We start from the raw sequence: 20,098 nt of genomic DNA, 5'->3' as shown, positions 1-20,098 counted from the left end.
GTTTCTCCCAATCTGTCTGTATTGGCTAACTAAGGCCAAGTTTGATGCGTTGGCCCACCAGACTCTTCGCGCATTTGGGGCGGAAGTGTCTGGGAACGAGAATAGAGGAAATATAACCGATAACGTGTTCATCAAAACAATACGGTGAATTCCAAAACTCTTGATCAGTATTCATATTTTCAGTTATTTAGAGGAAATTAACACCAGAGATGTGAATTCTTACTAAGCCAGATTTATTTACAGAGCAAACAAATATGAACTGAAGATAATAATATACAAAGAAGAAAAAAAACACTTCTCGGCATTTGAACCCATGTCTTGTTGCAGCTAGTCCGTCAGTCTGGAGAGATATTCAACCACCACTGCAAGACAAAATTGCAATTAATTAATTAATTAATTAATATAAAAGAGATAAGAATGTTTTAAAATATGAAAAAGCAATTGCCATGAAGGAACAGTGCCATCTATCATCATTGTGCAGAAATGGATTTACAGAAGGGCTATTCAACTGCCGGCCCACAGTCCAGATCGGGCCCTTTCTCAATCACACTGGATCCCTGATCAGTTCTGGAATATTATTTTCAAAATCTGGGGAGGAAATTCCATGCAAAAATCTTATGTTTATTGCCAAAATGACAAATGCTACTAGGCCCTTTAGTGTAGTTTCTAGCGTTAGATGGGATTATTATTTTATTTTTATGAATTTTGCTTTAGCGTTAGAATGGTTTGGACTATAGCATCCACTATGACCCCATTCCTGAAAGCTAAGACTCTCAAGAACGTGCACCTTCCGTTTCCCCTCGATGATGCTCACAAGGTGTGCAAGACTCGTTAGAAGGACATATGAGAAAAAAAGACTGACAATGGGCTGTGATGATACCATTGTCGCAATATTTTTTTCCAATGAAAAAATTAAAACAGACCAAACTATTTGGTCCTTTAAAAACCTGCTGTATGTAAAATATTGACTTCTATAGCTTGAAAAATAATTAGGGCTGGGACGATACCAGTATCATGATACTCGTTAGTATTGTGGCAAGAAAAGACAAAGCGGCTTTAACTTTTTTGAGGAAAAACAGCCCTATTTTTCAAAACAAACATAATGTTGTCATCCAGAGTAACATTTATTTATTTCCCAAGCTATAGCACACACAATTTTACATACAGCATGTTTTTAAAGGACCAAATAGTTTGGTCTGCTATATGTTTTAATTTTTGCCATGGAAAATAATTGTCCCGGCCCTACTAATGTCTGGAGAAAATGAATTCAAAGCACACTTCCTTTAGACTGAAATGTTGAACAAGGCGACCGGATTGCTATATCTTCATGTGTGATTTATAACCTTTATTGAGATAATGGCAATAGGGCCAGAGTCAAGAGTTTTTCTTAAATACATTGGTACACATTTGTTTTCTAATATAGAGCATCACATAGCCTGCTGGTCCATCTTATCACTGTGTGTTGAGGCAATAAAGACAAAATACTTTGTTTTCAGATGGGAAAGAATGACCCCATTACTTTCAGCAACATTTAAGTGCATTATATGGTGTGCGTGCATAGTTATATATATAGCTCTTCTGGAGAATAATTGCATGTCGAAAAATGTTCAGCCCCCCTGCAACCATAAAAGTATAGTTGAATAGCCCTGATTTACAGTAATACTAAGCTGCTGTTGATTAATACTTACACAATGATGTTGTTGATGGGGATGTGGATGAGTTTGACAAAGAAACCAATGAAACCCATGATAGCAAAACCTATTGCTGTGGCCATTGCAATCTTTGAGAATTCTGAAATTAAAAATAAAAGTTTAATCAGATTTTGCATGGCCAAATTCTGTTGGCTGCTACCTTACACAGTTTGGTTGACCTGAGGCTAACACATCATTAAATCATGTACAGTATTGTAAAACAATGTAGTTTTGCTACCCTCTGTTAGTGGATCGCGATTAACCAAAATGTTGGATAAAAATATGTGAATTCCATTTTGTTTGTTTTATTTCGATGTGCTTAACACTCACATTGAGCAGTTTCTCTAGAGATGACACATTCCCGGGCTAGATGTGATTTATGTAGTAGTTTCCAACAGGCCAATATTCTACATAGTTTATCGAAGAAAATATGGTAATTAACTACAATGACCATAATGCATTGCGTGCCTTGTCCGGTCTGTGTGTTTCTTTGCCTGCTAAGTTAGGTTAGTGTGGGGAAGACATGGAGAGTGAGACGAGAGAAGAATGCGCGAACGAGAGGGAGAGTGTCGTTGCTTCACGAGGTATCTCTACCAGAAAATACATTAACTAAGTGATGGATGGTTGGTATTCAGCAGTCATAAAAGTGCGCCTTATTTACTAATAAAATTGTTATTTTGAGAGACAGCATAGGCAGCAGCTTTATACAGATGCGATAATGACTTGGAATTAAATAATAAATTCATTAAATGTTATATACACACAACTGAAATATTTTATTAAAGTAATGTGAATAAATGTTGGTTAATAAGTGATAAACAGTATTGGGCAGTCACTACCACCATGGGACTTATTAATTGTTTTATTTTGTGTCGTTACAGCATTCAACCCACAATGCATTATTGTTTTATTTTATACATCAAAACTGAAAACATTGTTTTTTTATAAATAATCGAACCGAAATTACCTCAAAAAGCACGAATTGCTCAGCACTACCTTTTGTATGCTACCTTAGGAAGTTAGATCAACCAGAAGCTAGCAAATCATTAAATAACTTCAATAGAAGAAATGTGCGGTATTGTTATTGTAAAAAAATAATGTATGGATTTGGATAGTCAACTGATAAAAGCAGAAAATAAAAGACAGTGACAGAAAGGAAAGATCTATAATACAAATAAATATGCCCAATCAGTTCTACGCATATATGATGACATCATGCTAGGAAGGGAGGCTTGCGAGAATTCCTCAAAAGGTAACTACATTTCGTTTTATTTACAGCATAAGGGTACCGTGTTGTCTAAGAAACGTCGACCATTCACAACAGCCAGCCATTCATGATAAGGATAAATAACTATGATACAAAATAGATTACCTTTTCTGTCTGGCTTGGTACACCTCTTCACAAGCCTTATTGAGTCCTTCACAAACTGCCGGCTGGGCTCCACAAATTGCATTACTTGGTCCATGTTGGAAAGGTTTTGATCCTAATAGGGGAACAATACATACAATTTATAAGTTCATGTATAGGCCTACTCACCAGCATATATACATCTAATACAGTGTAAGCTTTTAGGTTAGTGTCATTTTGCTGTAGCTCAGTAGCCTATACACCAGTGTAACCCTCTAATACCATAAACTTCAGGCTTGGGTAGCCTTCATATTTCAACACACTGGTTTGTGCAATGTTTAACATTTCGTGAAGACATTGAAATAGTTAGTTACACTGTAGCCGATACTGCAGCTCAGCAAATGTAAGAGATGTATTATGTAAGCTATATTGTAACGACTGTTCTTCTGAAAACAACATATTGTTAAAGCTCTTACACTGCGTTGCTTGATGAAACTTCTAAACTATTAACAACACAAAAATAGATATGTAAATTAATGTGATAGGGTAATTCTAGTAGACTTACCGGAGTTCTCTTCTGAAGAACTATTTATGTGACTGCTCTATGTAAAGGCCACGTATGTTCTAAAAGCCGACGTCGACATCGGGTAAATACGCATGCGCTCAAGGGTAACTCGGATGTGAAGGATGACGCCAACTCTGACGCACGCGAAATAGGAAAAGTAGCGACATTCTTCGGGGGTGTAAACCGAGCTTTCGTGTCCTGAGTAAATCTAGTAAATGCACTTATGAATCAAATAATGCCTAATGGAATAGCTAAACTACATGCTCTCCCGAGAACCTCTATATGGATGTTGTAAACCACCGTGCCCGTGATAATTCCGAAACCAATGTACTTCTGTGAACATAACGCTAAGAAAGAAAGGGAGTGCCTGTTAACCTTAAAATACATGGTATTGGTATAGGCAGCTTGTATGAATACAATTAAATCCCTTCCTGCCCAGATAGGAATATTTTTTACTAACATGTGCATGGCTAAAAAGGACTGTCCGCATGCACACACGCTTAAATCAAATGTAAATCCACCTATTCCTCTACAATGTATGGAAACCATTTCTAGAGGCAGTCATTCAGGCATGGACTTTGAAGCTGTGCAAGATTGAATGCAGTCACTCACTCACTAGATGGTAGTAAGGTGCCATGTACTGCATATGGCTGTCTTTCAGAAAACAGTGGTAGCAGTTTCAGCAAACGGCCTTGTTCAAGATCTTGAGTCATTGTTCCTACCCTTAAAAATTGACCTTGGTACTACTATGGTACTTTCATTCATACCATGGTATAGTTTGAATCATGGAAATGTACTGTGGTTTTAACTTTGAAGTATGATGTTACTGCCATGCACTTAAATAATACTATGATATTGCCTCATTTCTACCATGGTATAGATGTGGATCATGGAAATACCATGGTAATGCACAATAATGATAAATGGTAGCAAAAAATGATCATATGGTACAATCTTTATTAATTGTGCGTTACCATAGTACAATGGCAGTATAATGCATTAAATAAATAAACTCCCCAAGGTCAAAAGAGTTTGGTTGGTATTATATTGGTGAATTTATTTACCAGTATGGGCAAGTTTCTGATAAAGTCAGAGACAGGCTACTATTGTTGGTCCTAGTTTGACTGTAACATTAAAGATAAAGGGAAATAGCTGCTGTGAAAAAAGGGGAAATACTTTCTGTATAGTGTTGTTTTTTTGCTCATGTTTGGGTTCCCTGTGTTGCCAACCTGAAATGTGGGAGAATGTGAGATATATGGCAGCCTAATCTTTGGCATTTGGTAATCATTTACAGTAAAGTTTTTTTTTTTGCCGCTCTAGTGGTTGCTTCACGTGCTCTTACTCTACATTGGCTCTGCCTAGTCAGCCTGCCTGCCTAGTCAGTTGAATGAGGGAGCCGAGTTCATTAAAAACTGAATAGGGAAACACCAGATAAAATAGATATTTTAAACGTTATCATCACGGTGAGCGAGTTATAGAGCATGTGATATGAAACACAAAGTTAAGCAGAGTGTGATGATATAATTGTTGTTATTTCCTGATGATGTTTTGATAGTTTAGTTAATTTATAAAAGTCTGTTAGCATAGAAGCTGACGTCGGCTAAAGTTAGCTTTAGTCAAGCTAATGACAGGATCAACGAACGTTGTTAACAAAGAGAAACATTGTAACTTGCTGTTTTTAGGTATAGGTTGAGATTTACATGATTAAAATGTATCTAGGCGATAAGATGCTAATAACTTTTTTGAATTGTTTTATGTTGGCTATTTAGAATTGTATAAGAGTCAGTTGAATGACTGAGAGCCAACGGAAAACTGTATTGAAGAGAACCAAATCAAAATCAAATGTATTTATATAGCCCTTCTTACATCAGCTGATATCTCAAAGTTCTGTACAGAAACCCAGCCTAAAACCCCAAACAGCAAGCAATGCAGGTGTAGAAGCACGGTGGCTAGGAAAAACTCCCTAGAAAGGCCAAAACCTAGGAAGAAACCTAGAGAGGAACCAGGCTATGAGGGGTGGCCAGTCCTCTTCTGGCTGTGCCGGGTGGAGATTATATCAGAACATGGCCAAGATGTTCAAATGTTCATAAATGACCAGCATGGTCAAATAATAATAATCACAGTAATTGTCGAGTGTGCAACAAGTCAGCACCTCAGGAAGACCCAGAAGCACTGGATAAACTATTTTAAATCTTCAAGGTTTCAGACTCCCTTCATTCTTCTCACCATACCCTATTCAGGTCCCAAGGTTTAAGAGGGTACACTACACTACCATGTGTGTTGTGGGTTTTCACTATGAGCTAAAGGGGTAACGTTACTAAGCCCATGCTGCTAGTACAAAAACATTATTTTTTTCATTGTACTACCTTGATGCATGTTTTTTGGTCACTACCATGGCAGGAAAATGCAATGGTATTTCCACCAGTACAGTACCATGGTATTTTCCTGTCATGGTAGTGACTAAAAATGCATGATAGTACCATGGTAGTTTTTTCATTGTACTACCATGGTATATTTCTGTAAGGTTATACATGTCCAGTACAAAAGTTCTGTATTATGGCTTGCACAATTACCATATAACTGAGTAACCAACAGTTATGGATGAGGACAGTCTGTGAAGCTCAAATAAATGCTTCACAGATTTCAAGTAACAGACAGTAACAGATCTCAACATCAACTGTTCAGAGGAGCCTGAGTGAATCAGGTCTTCATGGTCAAATTTCTGCAAGGAAACCACTACTAAAGGACACCAATAAGAAGAAGAGACTTGCTTGGGCCAAGAAACACAAGCAATGGACATTAGACTGGTAGAAATCTTTCTTTGGTCTGATGAGTCCAAATTTGAGATTTTTGGTTCCAATGGCTGTGTCTTTGTGAGACGCAGAGTAGGGGGATGGATGATCTCTGCATGTCTGGTTCCCACCGTGATGCATGGAGGAGGAGGTGTGATGGCGCTTTGCTGGTGACACTGTCAGTGATTTATTTAGAATTCAAGGCACACTTGACCAGCATGGCTACCACAGCATTCTGTATTGATACGCCATCGCATCTGGTTTGTGCTTATTGGGACTATCATTTGTTTTTCAACAGAACAATGACCCAAAACACACCTCCAGACTGTGTAAGGGCTATTTGACCAAGAAGGGGAGTGCTGCATCAGATGACTTGGCCTCCACAATCACCCAACTTAAACCTAATTGAGATGAGTTGGACCACAGAGTGAAGGAAAAGCAGCCAACAAGTGCTCAGAATCCAGGTGTGTCCAAACTTTTGGCTTGTACTGTATATATTTGTTTGCTATTTGAACGGTTTGTACGGAGACGGTTATTACGGTCATTTGGCTGCCCAATTATCGCAATCCAAAAATACCATGACTGTCACAGCCCTATTCTGTATACAGCATTCATATGCATAGCAGGCCTTATAGGCTACTGCACAATATGCATGTGTAAGCATTCAAGCCAATCTCTTGACATTTTTTTCAGACAATTGACATATCATATTTATATGAATATTCCAAGGATAATGTTCAGTCCCATGTTTTCCCAGGCATTTGGCACCTGAGTTCCCATAGTTTCTGAGCCATCTTGTCATCCCTGGCAGCCCTTGTACAGCTGGAGGATTTACAGTCACTGTTTGAACAATACAAATTAAATCCAGTAAGTAAACTTGGAGTCACCCAATTATATGGTGTGTAGTCCTCCCACTATGACTCGGGAAACCATGCAGTTTATTAGGCTACAGATTAAAGTTATAATGAACTTCACAGGGTGGTGAAGATCTTGATGCTTCTTTCAAGAAATGATGAGGGTCTTATTCTGGTGACATGATGATTGATTCTTGACCGCCATTTAACAATAATAATAATTTAATTATATAGACTAGCCTACCCACACTGTATCTGTGAGCAGTTGGCGAAGATGAGAAGAAGGAACTGAGGTCAACGTTGATAGCTTGCTACTACTATAATTGATTTGATCAAAAACAATATGTTTCTTGCACATGATGTATTTATCAGTGTTATTGACCTCATAATAAGCCAGTAATTCCAGTAGACATAATTCATTTAAACTGTCTTAATTTTAATTAGACTTTACTAACAACAAGAGGACTTTGTGTTGAAGCCTATTTCTTCATATTCTTCCTGTTTAGCAGATGAAATTAGGCTATAGGCTGCTATATCCATAGATTTGTCGGTCATTTGTCTGAGTTTTTTATCCTAAAAAACTCCCCTAGTCCTTGCCGATGACAAGCATACCCATAACATGATGCAACCACCACCATGCTTGAAAATATGATGAGAAGTACTCATAGTGATGTGTTGTGTTGGATTTGCCCCCAACATAACACTTTGTATTTTTTTTTTGCAGCATTACTTTAGTGCCTTATTGCAAACAGGATGCATGTTTTGGCATATTTTTATTCTGTATAGGCTTCCTTCTTTTCACTCTGTCATTTATGTTAGTATTGTGGAGTAACTACAATGTTGTTGATCCATCCTCAGTTATCACCTATCACAGCCATTCAACTCGGTTTCAAAATCACCATTGGCCATTGGCCTCATCAGGCCAAAATCACAATTTGCCTCATCAGGCTAATTTCTACCAGCATGTTAAATGTGCAACCAGAGGGAGAAAAAAACTCTAGACCACCTTTACTCCACACACAGAGACGTGTACAAAGCTCTCTCTCGCCCTCCATTTGGCAAATCTGACCATAATTCTATCCTGATTCCTGCTTACAAGCAAAAATTAAGGCAGGAAGCACCAGTGACCCGGTCAATAAAAAAGTGGTCAGATGAAGCAGATGCTAAACTACAGGACTGTTTTGCTAGCACAGACTGGAATATGTTCCGGGATTCTTCTGATGGCATTGAGGAGTATACCACATCAGTCACTGGCTTCATAAATAAGTGCATGGATGACATCGTCCCCACAGTGACTATACGTACATACCCCAACAAGCCATGGATTATAGGCAATATCCGCACTGAGCTAATGGATAGAGATGCCACTTCAAGGAGCGGGACTCTAACCCGGAAGCTATGCCCTCCGATGAACCATCGAACAGGCAAAGCGTCAATACAGGACTAAGATCGAATCGTACACCGGCTTCGACGCTCGTCGAATGTGGCAGGGCTTGCAAACTATAATAGACTACAAAGGGAAGCACAGCCGAGAACTGCCCAGTGACATGAGCCTACCAGACGAGCTAAATTACTTCTATGCTTTCTTCGAAGCAAGTAACACTTGGACTCCCGAGTGGCGCAGCGGTCTAAGGCACTGCATCTCAGTGCAAGAGGCGTCACTATAGTACCTGGTTTGAATCCAGGCTGTATCACATCCGGCCGTGACTGAGAGTCGCAGAGGACGGCGCACAATTGGCCCAGCGTCGTCCGGACACCGTGCACCTGGTGACCTTGGTTAGCGCGCCAATTGTGCGTCGCACCACGGACCTCTCGGTCGCGGCCGGCTGCTACAGAGCCTCTGGTGGCACAGCTATCACTGTAATGCAGTGCCCTAGACCACTGCGCCACCCAACATGTTTCAAGCAGACCACCATAATCCCTTTGCCCAAGGGTGGGGTATGTGCAGTCGTTTAAAAGTAATGTTAAACACTATTATTGCACACAGAGTCAGTCCATGCATCTTATTATGTGATGTGTTAAGTACATCTTTACTTCTGAATTCATTTAGGCTTGCCATACAAAAGGTTTTAATACTTAATTAATTTGTAAACATTTCTAAAAAACATAATTCCACTTTGACATAATTGGGTATTGTATGTAGATCATTGACACAAAATGTCAATTTAGTACATTTTAAATTCAGGCCGTAATACAGCAGAATGTGGAAAACGTCAAGGGGTGTGAATACTTTCTGAAGGCACTGTACATAGCTACTTCAATTACCTCGTTCCCCGCACATCGACTCGGTACTGGTTCTCACTGTATATAACCATGTTCTTTTTTCTCGTTATTGTTATTCATTGTGTATTTATTCCTTATGTCACTTTTTATATTGTATTTTTGTATCTTTAACTCTGTATTGTTTGTCTACCTATGTTTACAGAGCATGTGACAAGAAAATGTGATTTAATTTTAATCTAGGGTCAGGGTTGTGGTTAAAGCTAGGGTTAGCGTGAACTGGAATGTGGTCATAAAGCTAGGATTAGGGTTGTGGTTGAATTGTGAAAATAATGATTCCTCTTAGATTATTGGTGATACTAAGGAATCAGGAAGTGTTTGGTGCTTCCCCAAGCCTGACAATGTAGAAAGGTGACTTCCTTGTGTTAGTAATCTATTTCGCATCAATAAAGGGTTGTGACATACGTCTCCTATAATTCAGACGGTTTATCAGTGTCATGAGCTACAAGGCAGGTTGAGCACCTTCTCAGAAGTTGTTCTACATTCAGATTCTGCGTCCTCCACCTCTCAATTACAGGTACATTACTGTAGCATTGACATTAAATAAACTAAAAAGGAATGACTGTAAACCCTATATTTGGTATTCAGACAATATTTACTTTGACGTCTCACCTGTCAATAATAGGACATATTTGGTTATATTTCTGTAGATAATGATGTACTTCAATAGAAATTTGATATCAAACAAAGATATGGGATCTCCACACATACGGTAGTATTGGCCACAAACAGAAAAAACATTCTGAGTTAATAATTATCCAACTGTTCCACCTGACAGGTCGTATATGCATACCAATGGCTCTGCTGGAGAGGTCAGTTCTAAGGTGTGTGTGCAGCCAGTGAATACTCTGAAACGGACAACCTTATGTTAGGTCAACGGTATGACTATGTTTTTCTCTCATTTCTTGCTTCAGAAGAGGGTCAGGTGAATTTGTGGTTTTATTTAATCAGGTATTTTCTGTTTTATTCATTTCCCATGTATTCCCGTAGCCAGTTTACTTTAGTGAGATTTTCAGATGACTGAGATCATGACTATAAATCACGTTTGTCAGTGCTGTTTAGCTATGTACATATTCTATGAGTATTGTATATATATAGTCCATTTTCCATACAGTTGCCTACTATTTCCATACTGTACTATTGACACACTTTTACTCCCACAGCCCCATATCTTCTATATTTAATTTAGGTCATTTAGCTGACACTCTTATCCAGAGGAACATACAGTTGGTGCATTAAACTAAGGTAAGACGACATGGGCCCCCTAACCTAACATTACATTTATAAGAATACTGTATGTATCTAAATAATGTTACATGTCTTACTTCAAATACTCCTTATTTCACAGTTCATGACACCAAGAGGAGAGGATGGGGAATGGGACAAATGTAGACAATGCCATACCTAAATCATACAGAGATGCATTGCTGTCAATATACACTATTGTGCTCGTTGGAGGGACCATCAGCATGTCCCTCGTGATCAACATCATCAAGTCCAACGTCCGCTCGGTGACCACTACAGCCGTTCTGAACCTGATCGTGGTCCACTTCGTCTTCCTCCTGACTGTGCCCTTCCGCCTTTATTTCTATGCGGCCGGCGAGTGGCATCTTGGTCCTAACTTCTGCAAGGTGGTCAGTGCCATGATCCACGCCCACATGTACTTAGCCTTCGTCTTCTATGTGATCATTCTGGTGATCCGCTACCTGAGTTTCTTCAGGAGGTTCAATCAGATGGAGTTCTACAGGAGGCTGCACGCCCTGGGGGCTAGTGCTGCTGTCTGGGGCCTCATGCTCATTGTGGTGGTCCCTTTGACTGCTGTGAAGTATGGATCATCTACAGATAATAATACAACAACCAATGACAACCAGTGCTTCAATTTCGGAAGGATCTTTGACGAGAAACATACTGTGGCTGTGCTGAATTACATCATCTGTGCTCTCATCATCGTGGTTACATTGGCCCTGGCCTGTTGCCAAGTGTGGATTTTGGGCTGTGTGTACAGAACTCACAGGGCGATGATCTTCTCTCAACAGGAGTTTTGGGCTCAGATCAAAAGTCTATGCTTTATGCTGGTCATTATAGTATGCTTTGTTCCATACAATGTATTCAGGATTTACTATGTGAGTAATTATAATGTCAGTCTCCAAATGAAGAATGAGTTTGCCCTTGCTATCACAACGTTCAGCTGCTTTGACATGTTGACTTTTATAGGGAGGGGGTCGTTCAGACCCTGTGATACAATATGTTGTGTATCATAAGAATAACATGAATGTACTTTTTCTTATATGTGATGTAAAGAATGTAACATGAGAATAGGACTCTATTTGCACCTTAATTAATACCAAATTATAAAACTGTACAGACTCTTTGATATACTTACTTCACAGCAAACAATATCAGAAGTAACAGTTACTTCAGTATATACCTCTTTCTAGCAGTTCCCTAAGTGGGATACGTCCTTCAGGTTAAATCAGAAAAGACATGAAAACAAATAGTGGAGCGGTGTTTATTGTTCTTGTTGTACAGTTCTGGAACATGATACAAAGTATTTACATACTCCCACCACATGGATGGGTTTCTACAAATTAGCTAAACTGATTCTGATTTAACAGTCACCTACAATTTGGCATACTGTAACACATTAGCATAACAAACATACAGTGCATGATCAAACATTTTGTGAATTATCAAATTTTGATAAACCATGCATTCTTTATCATCCTTTTTTACAACTACATTTTCAAGTGAATTATGTTTCATTAAAATTTACTCTGCTTGTTCAGTGTTTCACATTTGCCTTCCTTTTGGGAAAACATTTCCATATTAATTAGGAAGGAATAATATAGTAACAATTGATCTACATAAACTCAGCAAAAAAAAGAACTGTCCTCTCACTGTCAACAGCGTTTATTTTCAGCAAACTTAACATGTGTGAATATTTATATGAACATAACAAGATTCAACAACTGATACATAAACTGAACAAGTTCCACAGACATGTGACTGACAGAAATGTAATAATGTGTCACTGAACAAGGGAGAGGGGGGGGGGGTCAAAATGAACAGTATCTGGTGTGGCCACCAGCTGCATTAAGTACTGCAGTGCAATCTCCTCCTCATGAACTGCACCAGATTTGCCAGTTATTGCTGTGAGATGCCCCCCTCTTCCACCAAGGCACCTGCAAGTTCCCGGCATTTCTGGGGGGAATGGCCCTAGCCCTCACCCTCCGATTCAACAGGTCCCAGACGTGCTCAATGGGATTGAGATCCGATGTCTTCGTTGGCCATGGCAGAACACTGACATTCCTGTCTTGCAGGAAATCACGCACAGAACGAGCAGTATGGCTGGTGGCATTGTCATGTTGGAGGGTCATGTCAGGATGAGCCAGCAGGAAGGGTACTACATGAGGGAGGAGGATGTCTTCCCTGTAATACACAGCGTTGAGATTGACTCCAATGTCAACAAGCTCAGTCCGATGATGCTGTGACACACCGCCCCAGACCATGACGGCCCCTTCACCTCCAAATCGTTCCAGCACCAGAGTACAGGCCTCAGTGTAACGCTCATTCCTTCGACGATAAATACGATTCCGACCCATCACTCCTGGTGAGACAAAACCGCGACTCGTCAGTGAAGAGCACTTCTTCCAGTCCTGTCTTGTCCAGCGACGGTGGGTTTGTGCCCACAGGCGATGTTGTTGCCGGTGATGTCTGGTGAGGACCTGCCTTACAACAGGCCTACAAGCCCCCAGTCCAACCTATTGAGGACAGTCTGAGCACTGATGGAGGGATTGTGCGTTCCTGGTGTAACTTGGGCATTTGTTGTTGCATTCCTGTACCTGTCCCGCAGGTGTGATGTTCGGATGTACCGATCCTGTGCAGGTGTTGTTACACGTGGTCTGCCACTGCGAGGATGATCAGCTGTCCGTCTTGTTTCCGCTGTCTTAGGCGTCTCACAGTACGGACATTGCAATTTATTGCCTTGGCCCCATCTGCAGTCCTCATGCCTCCTTACAGCACGTTCACGCAGATGAGCAGGGACCCTGGGCATCTTTCTTTTGGTGTTTTTCAGAGCCAGAAAAAGGCCTCTTTAGTGTCCTAAGTTTTCATAACTGTGACCTTAATTTCCTACCGTCTGTAAGCTGTTAGTGTCTTAACGACCGCTCCACAGGTGCATTTTCATTAATTGTTTATGGTTCATTGAACAAGCATGGGAAACAGTGTTTAAACCCTTTACAATGAAGATCTGTGAAGTTATTTAAATTTTTACAAATTATCTTTGAAAGACAGGGTCCTGAAAAAGGGACGTTTATTTTTTTTGCTGAGTTTAGTATGACTGCATCAGTGAAATTGCCCATCAGCGACTTTTTAAAGCATGTTACATAGAAAGTATAGGCATACACAATGCGTAACAGGGTTGGGGTCAATTCCAGACAATTTAGGAAGTACACTGAAATTCCAAATCTGTACGATACTTTTCAATTAGGAACATTTGGGCTTGGAATTGGAATTTGAGGGGCCTCCTGGGTGGTGCAGTGGTCTAAGACACTGGCTTGAGATTGACTCCAATGTCAACAAGCTCAGTCCGATGATGCTGTGCCACTTGAAATTCTGGGTTCGAGTCCAGGCTCTGTCGTAGCCGGCCATGACCAGGAGACCCATGGGGCGGCGCGCAATTGGCCCAGCGTCGTCCGGGTTATGGGAGGGTTTGGCCAGCAGGGATGTCCTTGTCCCATCACGCACTAGCAACTCCTGTGGCTGGCCGGGCGTAGTACGCACTGACACGGTTGCCAAGTGTACGGTGTTTCCTCCAACACATTGGTGCTGCTGGCTTCCGTTTTAGGTGGGCATTGTGTCAAGAAGCACTGCACTGCTTCTTGACACAAGGACGTACGGCTCTCGACCTTCGCCTCTGCCGAGTCCATACGGGTGTTGCAGCGATGAGACAATTGGATACCATGAAATTAGGGAGAAAAAAGAAAAAAAACGATTGGAATTTGATTTACTGTCTGAATAGATTGAAATGGAATTGGCGTTATGCACCAGGGTTGGGGTCATCATATCATTTGGTAAGCATTTATTACACATACACACCCACTTTAGTGGTGCTTGGCTTCAACAACAGCACTGCAAAATGTTAAACTAACTTGGAATTTAAAAAGTGTATCTTAAAGTACTGGTTGCTACATCTGTGGTCGGCATCAATAGTGATACAGTCTCACTACAACTCCAAACAAAGCATACAAAAAGTATAAAATAGTGTACGTGCATTTTTAAAGAAATACTGCGCAAATTAAGATGTTGACAGACCTAGTTTAATCTATTCTGTAAATAATGCCAATATCCAAGGTAGTGGTGTTGTTGAATAAAAACCTGTGATCAATGACGTATACTGTATAACATATACAATAAAAAAAATGGGGTGGTGTCTGGATGATGTTTCTGAAGGAAGTATGAGATCAAAATGCTCAAATCCTTTCAGTCACCACAGCAACCACAAACTGTAGTCCACCTGTAGTTTCTACTACCTGGAAACCCACTGTCAACCAGCACCATTGTAACCGATCTTTATATGCTCTTTGCAGTTCCTTGCATCCTCTAGTAAGTTAGATGGATCCTGAAATATTACTTAAATCACTATTTGCCAACCTCAGTCTGGCTTTAGCCCTAATCCATTGTTAAATACGGGGATGTTTGGCCCAATCTCCATATTAAAAACAGGTGTCTCACCCAGCCAAGGGCGTCGAACTCTACACAGTAATGATTTCCCGTTTACAGTTTTTCTTTCAAAACGAACTACACCGTTTGTGTGACTTTGGGAGACTGTGGTGGTGAGTGCAGGCTCAACTCAGTGTTTAGGCCTGAAAGTTTCCCCGATTCTTCTGCCCTGACTGTGACAGAGCGTTTGTGGACGATTCCTGACTTTCTTCCATGTCAGCTCCTGTTCCAATATAAAGAATATGGAAAATGTAAAGAATATGTTATCTTCATGCTGCAACACAGTGACAGCTACAGTAAATACAATAATGATAGCTCTTAGTATTGAAACATCATGGCTACGTCTCAAATGGCATCCCATTCCCTATATAGTGCACTATGTTCGACCAAGGGCCATACTGCATCTGGGTCAGAAGTAGTGCACTATATGGAATCAGGTAGGCCCTGGTCAAAACAAAAACACTATAATAACGCAGCCCATGAAACAGGATCATTTGAATGAAGATCTCACCGGTTGGATTGATGTTGAGTTGAGATAGGCTCAGGGGGAGATCTCTGGCGTTTGGGTCAGTGGGGCTTTGGAGGATATCATGCAGGGCATTCCTTCGTCCAGTTCTACCGGAGGCTATGAAGTCTGCATACGTCACTTCAACTTCGGTCATCGCTGACACATGTGCACATAGCCACTCCTGAAACAAGTGTCATTCACAACACTGAAGAAATAGTAGTCAAAATGACCTGAATATCATTACAATCAACAATATATATTTCATTATAATAGCTTCAAAGATGTATATGTTGCTTGGCCTTCACCAATCATAGCTGGATCATTGGGATGGAGTTCAGAAAGTTTGCATGAGTTTTATTGATTGGACTGAAAACCTTTGCTGTGGAAATAAAGGTGTCACTCATTTTGTGATGATCTGTGGGTGAATTGTACAATTAAAAATAGACAATTAAATCGAAATTAGATCACTATAATTATTTTCAGTCAACCATATAGGATGCACTCAATGCACACATTATTCGGCCTGTATAGCAGATCATACACATCTTTTGTCCATCATTGTTCCACAAAGGATGGCTCCAAACAGCAGACCTGAACCTGGTTTCCCAAAAGCATCTTAAGGCCAATTTCACCATTAGATTGGCTAAATTCATTGTTAGACCCATAGGATCCTAAGGTTCTAAGGTGTTTTTTATAGCGATTTTGGAATGTAAATCTTGGTTGGGCAAACTTCCCCCCCAATTTGTTTTGATACTTGCCAGCAAAGCAGCTACATAACACAACACTAAAGAATACATTAATTGCACTATAACGGTGACAAACGTTGCCCACAAACAGTTAGGGCCTACAAAAAGCCATCCTAACAGCAGAGCTTTTATCCTAACTACTACGCTCTGTATTTTCCGCTGGCTGCCCCACCACCAAAGAAAGAACTGAGCTAGTCTGAAACACTTGCATTGTGGTGATTCCTTAAGAAAAGCAAAAAAGAGACCATGTTTTGCATGCGGCTTTATTAACTCCATTTTTTTTACATTGTTGCAAACTGATGTGTGACAGATTGATGCCAAAATAAATAAATACAAATTAGGGTCTCTGCCCCACCTGCCCTGAATGACCGGTCGCCAATGAAATATGCTTTTGGGAAACCGGGCCCTGATCAGCATATCTAATGCCCATAATTTCCTTGAAAAACAGTGCAATACATGCGGTGACATGCTCGTTGTTAGTCCGTTATCAGGATCTTACCTTGAGTAATCTGTCATCCTACGACTGTAAAATCTGTGCCACATTTTTGAGCGAGTGACAAAGGGAATCTAGTCTAGTGGGCCTACAAAGGAATCAAATTGACCGTACGCGACGCGGATCATCTACAAAACCCCACAGGATTATTTACGCTCTGGGTAAATATCTGGATTTAGATAGCCTACTCACATCGGTTTATAGCCTATTGCCTTTACATACGATGTACGGTTATTGTACGCGCATCAATACTATACATGGAAAGCCCCAGCATCGTTGCCTTACATTCCTTGATTGACAGGTTTTCTGCTGCTCTGACCAATAAACACCATCCTAACGCACATCCACAAGATCATTGGATAGGGCGAACAAAAGGGATGAGATTTTGGAGCATCACAGCCGAATCAAAAACAAACGAATGTTCTGCCTCCTATATTCAATTCAAAGGGCTTTATTGGCATGGGAAACATATGTTAACAATGCCAAAGCAAGTGAAGTAGATAATTTGGGATGATTTAACTTTTGTCTATTAACAGTAAACATTACACTCCAGTTGAATAAAGACATTACAAATGCAATGACGTGCAAACGGTTAAAGTACAAAATGGAAAATAAATCAACATAAATATGGGTTGTATTTACAAAGGTGTTTGTTCTTCACTGGCTACCCCTTTCTTGTGGAAACAGGTCACAAATATTGCTGCTGTGATGGCACACTGGTATTTCACCCAGTAGATATGGGAGTTTATCAAAATCGGGTTTGTTTTCGAATTATTTGTGGATCTGTGTAATCTAAGGGAAATATGGGTCTCTAATATGGTCATACAGTTGAAGTCAGAAGTTTACATACACTTAGGTTGGAGTCATTAAAACTCGTTTAACAACCACTCCACACATTTCTTGTTAACAAACTATAGTTTGTGCATGACACAAGTAACTTTTCCAACAATTGTTTACAGACAGATTATTTCACTTATAATTCACTGCATCACAATTCCAGTGGGTCAGAAGTTTACATACACTAAATTGACTGTGCCTTTAAACAGCTTTGAAAATTCCAGAAAAGGATGTCATTGCGTTAGAAGCTTCTAATAGGCTAATTGACATAATTTGAGTCAATTAGAGGTGTACCTGTGGATGTATTTCAAGGCCTACCTTCAATCTCAGTGCCTCTTTGCTTGACATCATTGGAAAATCAAAAAGAAATCAGCCAAGACCCCAGAAAAATAATTGTAGACCTCCAGAAGTCTGGTTCATCCTTGGGAGCAATTTCCAAACATCTGAAGGTACCATGTTCATCTGTACAAACAATAGTACACAAGTATAAACACCATGGGACCACGCAGCCGTCATACTGCTCAGGAAGGAGACGCGTTCTGTCTCCTAGAGATGAACGTACTTTGGTGCGAAAAGTGCAAATCAATCCCGGAACAACAGCAAAGGACCTTGTGAAGATGCTGGAGGAAACAGGTACAAAAGTATCTATATCCACAGTCGAACAAGTCCTATATCAACATAACTTGAAAGGCCGCTCAGAAAGGAAGAAGCCACTCCTCCAAAACTGCCATGAAAAAAGCCAGACTATGGTTTGCAACTGCACATGGGGACAAAGATCGTACTTTTTGGAGAAATGGAATCTGGTCTGATGAAACAAAAATAGAACTGTTTGGCTATAATGATTGTTATGTTTGGAGGAAAAAGGGGAAGGCTTGCAAGCTGAAGAACAACATCCCAACCGTGAAGCACGGGGGTGGCAGCATCATGTTGTGGGGGTGCTTTGCTGCAGGAGGGACTGGTGCACTTCACAAAATAGATGGCATCTTGAGGTAAACAAAGTATATGGATATATTGAAGCAACATCTCAAGACATCAGTCAGGAAGTTAAAGCTTGGTCACAAATGTGTCTTCCAAATGGACAATGACCCCAAGCATACTTCCAAAGTTGGGGGGAAATGACCTCAATCCCACTGAAAAAGCATGTGCGAGCAAGGAGGCCTACAAACCTGACTCAGTTACACCAGCTCTGTCATGTCAGGAGGAATGCGCCAAAATTCACCCAACTTATTGTGGGAAGTTTGTGGAAGGTTACCTGAAACATTTGACCCAAGTTAAAGAATTTAAAGGCAATGCTACCAAATACTAATTGAGTGCAGGGAAACTTCTGACCCACTGGGAATGTGATGAAAAAAATAAAAGCTGAAATAAATCATTCTCTCTACTATTATTCTGACATTTCACATTCTTTAAATAAAGTGGTGATCCCAACGGACCTAAAATAGGGAATTATTACTAGGATTAAATGTCAGGAATGGTGAAAAACTGAGTTTAAATGCATTTGGAAAAGGTACATGTAAACTCCCGACTTCAACTGTACATTTGGCAGGAGGTTAGGAAGTACAGCTCGGTTTCCACCTCATTTTTTGGGCAGTGTGCACATAGCCTATCTTCTCTTGAGAGCCAGGTCTGCCGACAGCAGCCTTTCTCAATAGCAAGGCTATGCTCACTGAGTCTGTACATAGTCAAAGCTTTCCTTAAGTTTGGGTCAGTCACAGTGGTCAGGTATTCTACCAGTGTACTCTCCTGTTTATGGCCAAATAACATTTTAGTTTGCTCTGTTTTTTTTTGTTAATTACTTGACAGATTGGAAATAAATATATTTTTGTTTTCTCATGGTTGGGTCTAAATCGTGTTGCTGTCCTGGAGCTCTGTGGGGTCTCTTTGTGAACAGAGCCCCAGGACCAGATTGCTTAGGGAACTCTTCCCCAGGTTAATCTCTCTGTAGGTGATGGCTTTGTTATGGAAGGTTTGTGAATCACTTCCTTTTAGGTGGTTGTAGAATTTAATGGCTCTTTTCTGGATTTGGATAATTAGCGGGTATCGGCCTAAATCGGCTCCTCGTGCATTATTTGGTGCTTTACGTTGTACACTGAGGATATATTTTTGCAGAGTTCTGCATGCAGAGTCTCAATTTGGTGTTTGTCTCATTTTGTGAATTCTTGGTTGGTGAGCGGACCCCAGACCTCACAACCATAAAGGGAATGGGTTCGATAACTGATTCAAGTATTTTTAGCCAGATCCGAATTGGTATGTCGAATTTGAT

General features: G+C 40.3%; 2 protein-coding genes and 1 long non-coding RNA gene across 14 annotated transcripts; 1 reads left to right on the top strand and 2 right to left on the bottom strand.

The window, feature by feature from the left end:
• Positions 1 to 212: 212 nt before the first annotated feature.
• On the bottom strand, positions 213 to 3,760 carry LOC118394704 (protein transport protein Sec61 subunit gamma-like). Of its 2 annotated transcripts, none has more exons than XM_035788180.1 (4): positions 3,605 to 3,760; positions 3,064 to 3,175; positions 1,689 to 1,791; positions 213 to 362 (listed from the first exon to the last, which is right to left on the bottom strand). In XM_035788180.1, exons 2-4 carry the CDS (start codon positions 3,155 to 3,157, stop codon positions 353 to 355), a joined length of 207 nt encoding a protein of 68 aa, XP_035644073.1. In that variant the 5' UTR covers positions 3,158 to 3,175; positions 3,605 to 3,760; the 3' UTR covers positions 213 to 352. The 2 variants fall into 2 exon arrangements, with proteins under 2 accessions (XP_035644073.1, XP_035644074.1); XM_035788181.2 differs by lacking the exon at positions 3,605 to 3,760 and adding an exon at positions 3,516 to 3,540.
• Positions 1,811 to 12,318, top strand: LOC118394702 (probable G-protein coupled receptor 141). 11 transcript variants are annotated; one of them, XM_035788176.2, is made up of 7 exons: positions 1,811 to 2,275; positions 6,695 to 6,860; positions 7,154 to 7,263; positions 10,309 to 10,354; positions 10,445 to 10,481; positions 10,694 to 10,775; positions 10,879 to 12,318. In XM_035788176.2, exon 7 carries the CDS (start codon positions 10,901 to 10,903, stop codon positions 11,789 to 11,791), a length of 891 nt encoding a protein of 296 aa, XP_035644069.1. In that variant the 5' UTR covers positions 1,811 to 2,275; positions 6,695 to 6,860; positions 7,154 to 7,263; positions 10,309 to 10,354; positions 10,445 to 10,481; positions 10,694 to 10,775; positions 10,879 to 10,900; the 3' UTR covers positions 11,792 to 12,318. The 11 variants fall into 11 exon arrangements, with proteins under 11 accessions (XP_035644069.1, XP_035644072.1, XP_035644066.1 ...); XM_035788179.2 differs by lacking the exon at positions 10,445 to 10,481; XM_035788173.2 differs by lacking the exon at positions 10,445 to 10,481 and having other exon boundaries at positions 10,309 to 10,409.
• Positions 12,024 to 17,284, bottom strand: LOC118394701 (uncharacterized). The gene is made up of 3 exons (XR_008065227.1): positions 17,005 to 17,284; positions 15,763 to 15,940; positions 12,024 to 15,474 (listed from the first exon to the last, which is right to left on the bottom strand). It is a non-coding gene; the product is annotated as an uncharacterized LOC118394701 (long non-coding RNA).
• Positions 17,285 to 20,098: the final 2,814 nt, after the last annotated feature.

The sequence above is a fragment of the Oncorhynchus keta genome, chromosome 15 (assembly GCF_023373465.1).
Source record: "Oncorhynchus keta strain PuntledgeMale-10-30-2019 chromosome 15, Oket_V2, whole genome shotgun sequence".
Classification (NCBI taxonomy): Eukaryota; Metazoa; Chordata; class Actinopteri; order Salmoniformes; family Salmonidae; genus Oncorhynchus; species Oncorhynchus keta.
Note: the sequence above shows the minus strand (reverse complement) of the source record. Positions and strands in the feature narration are given on the sequence as shown.

Coding starts and splice junctions, on each gene's coding strand:
- LOC118394704 (XM_035788180.1), bottom strand. CDS start 3,157: ATGGACCAAGTAATGCAATTTGTGGAGCCCAGCCGGCAGTTTGTGAAG. Junction 1,792..3,063: donor TACCAAGCCAGACAGAAAAG/GTAATCTATTTT, acceptor TTTTAATTTCAG/AATTCTCAAAGATTGCAATG.
- LOC118394702 (XM_052463799.1), top strand. CDS start 10,901: ATGGGGAATGGGACAAATGTAGACAATGCCATACCTAAATCATACAGA.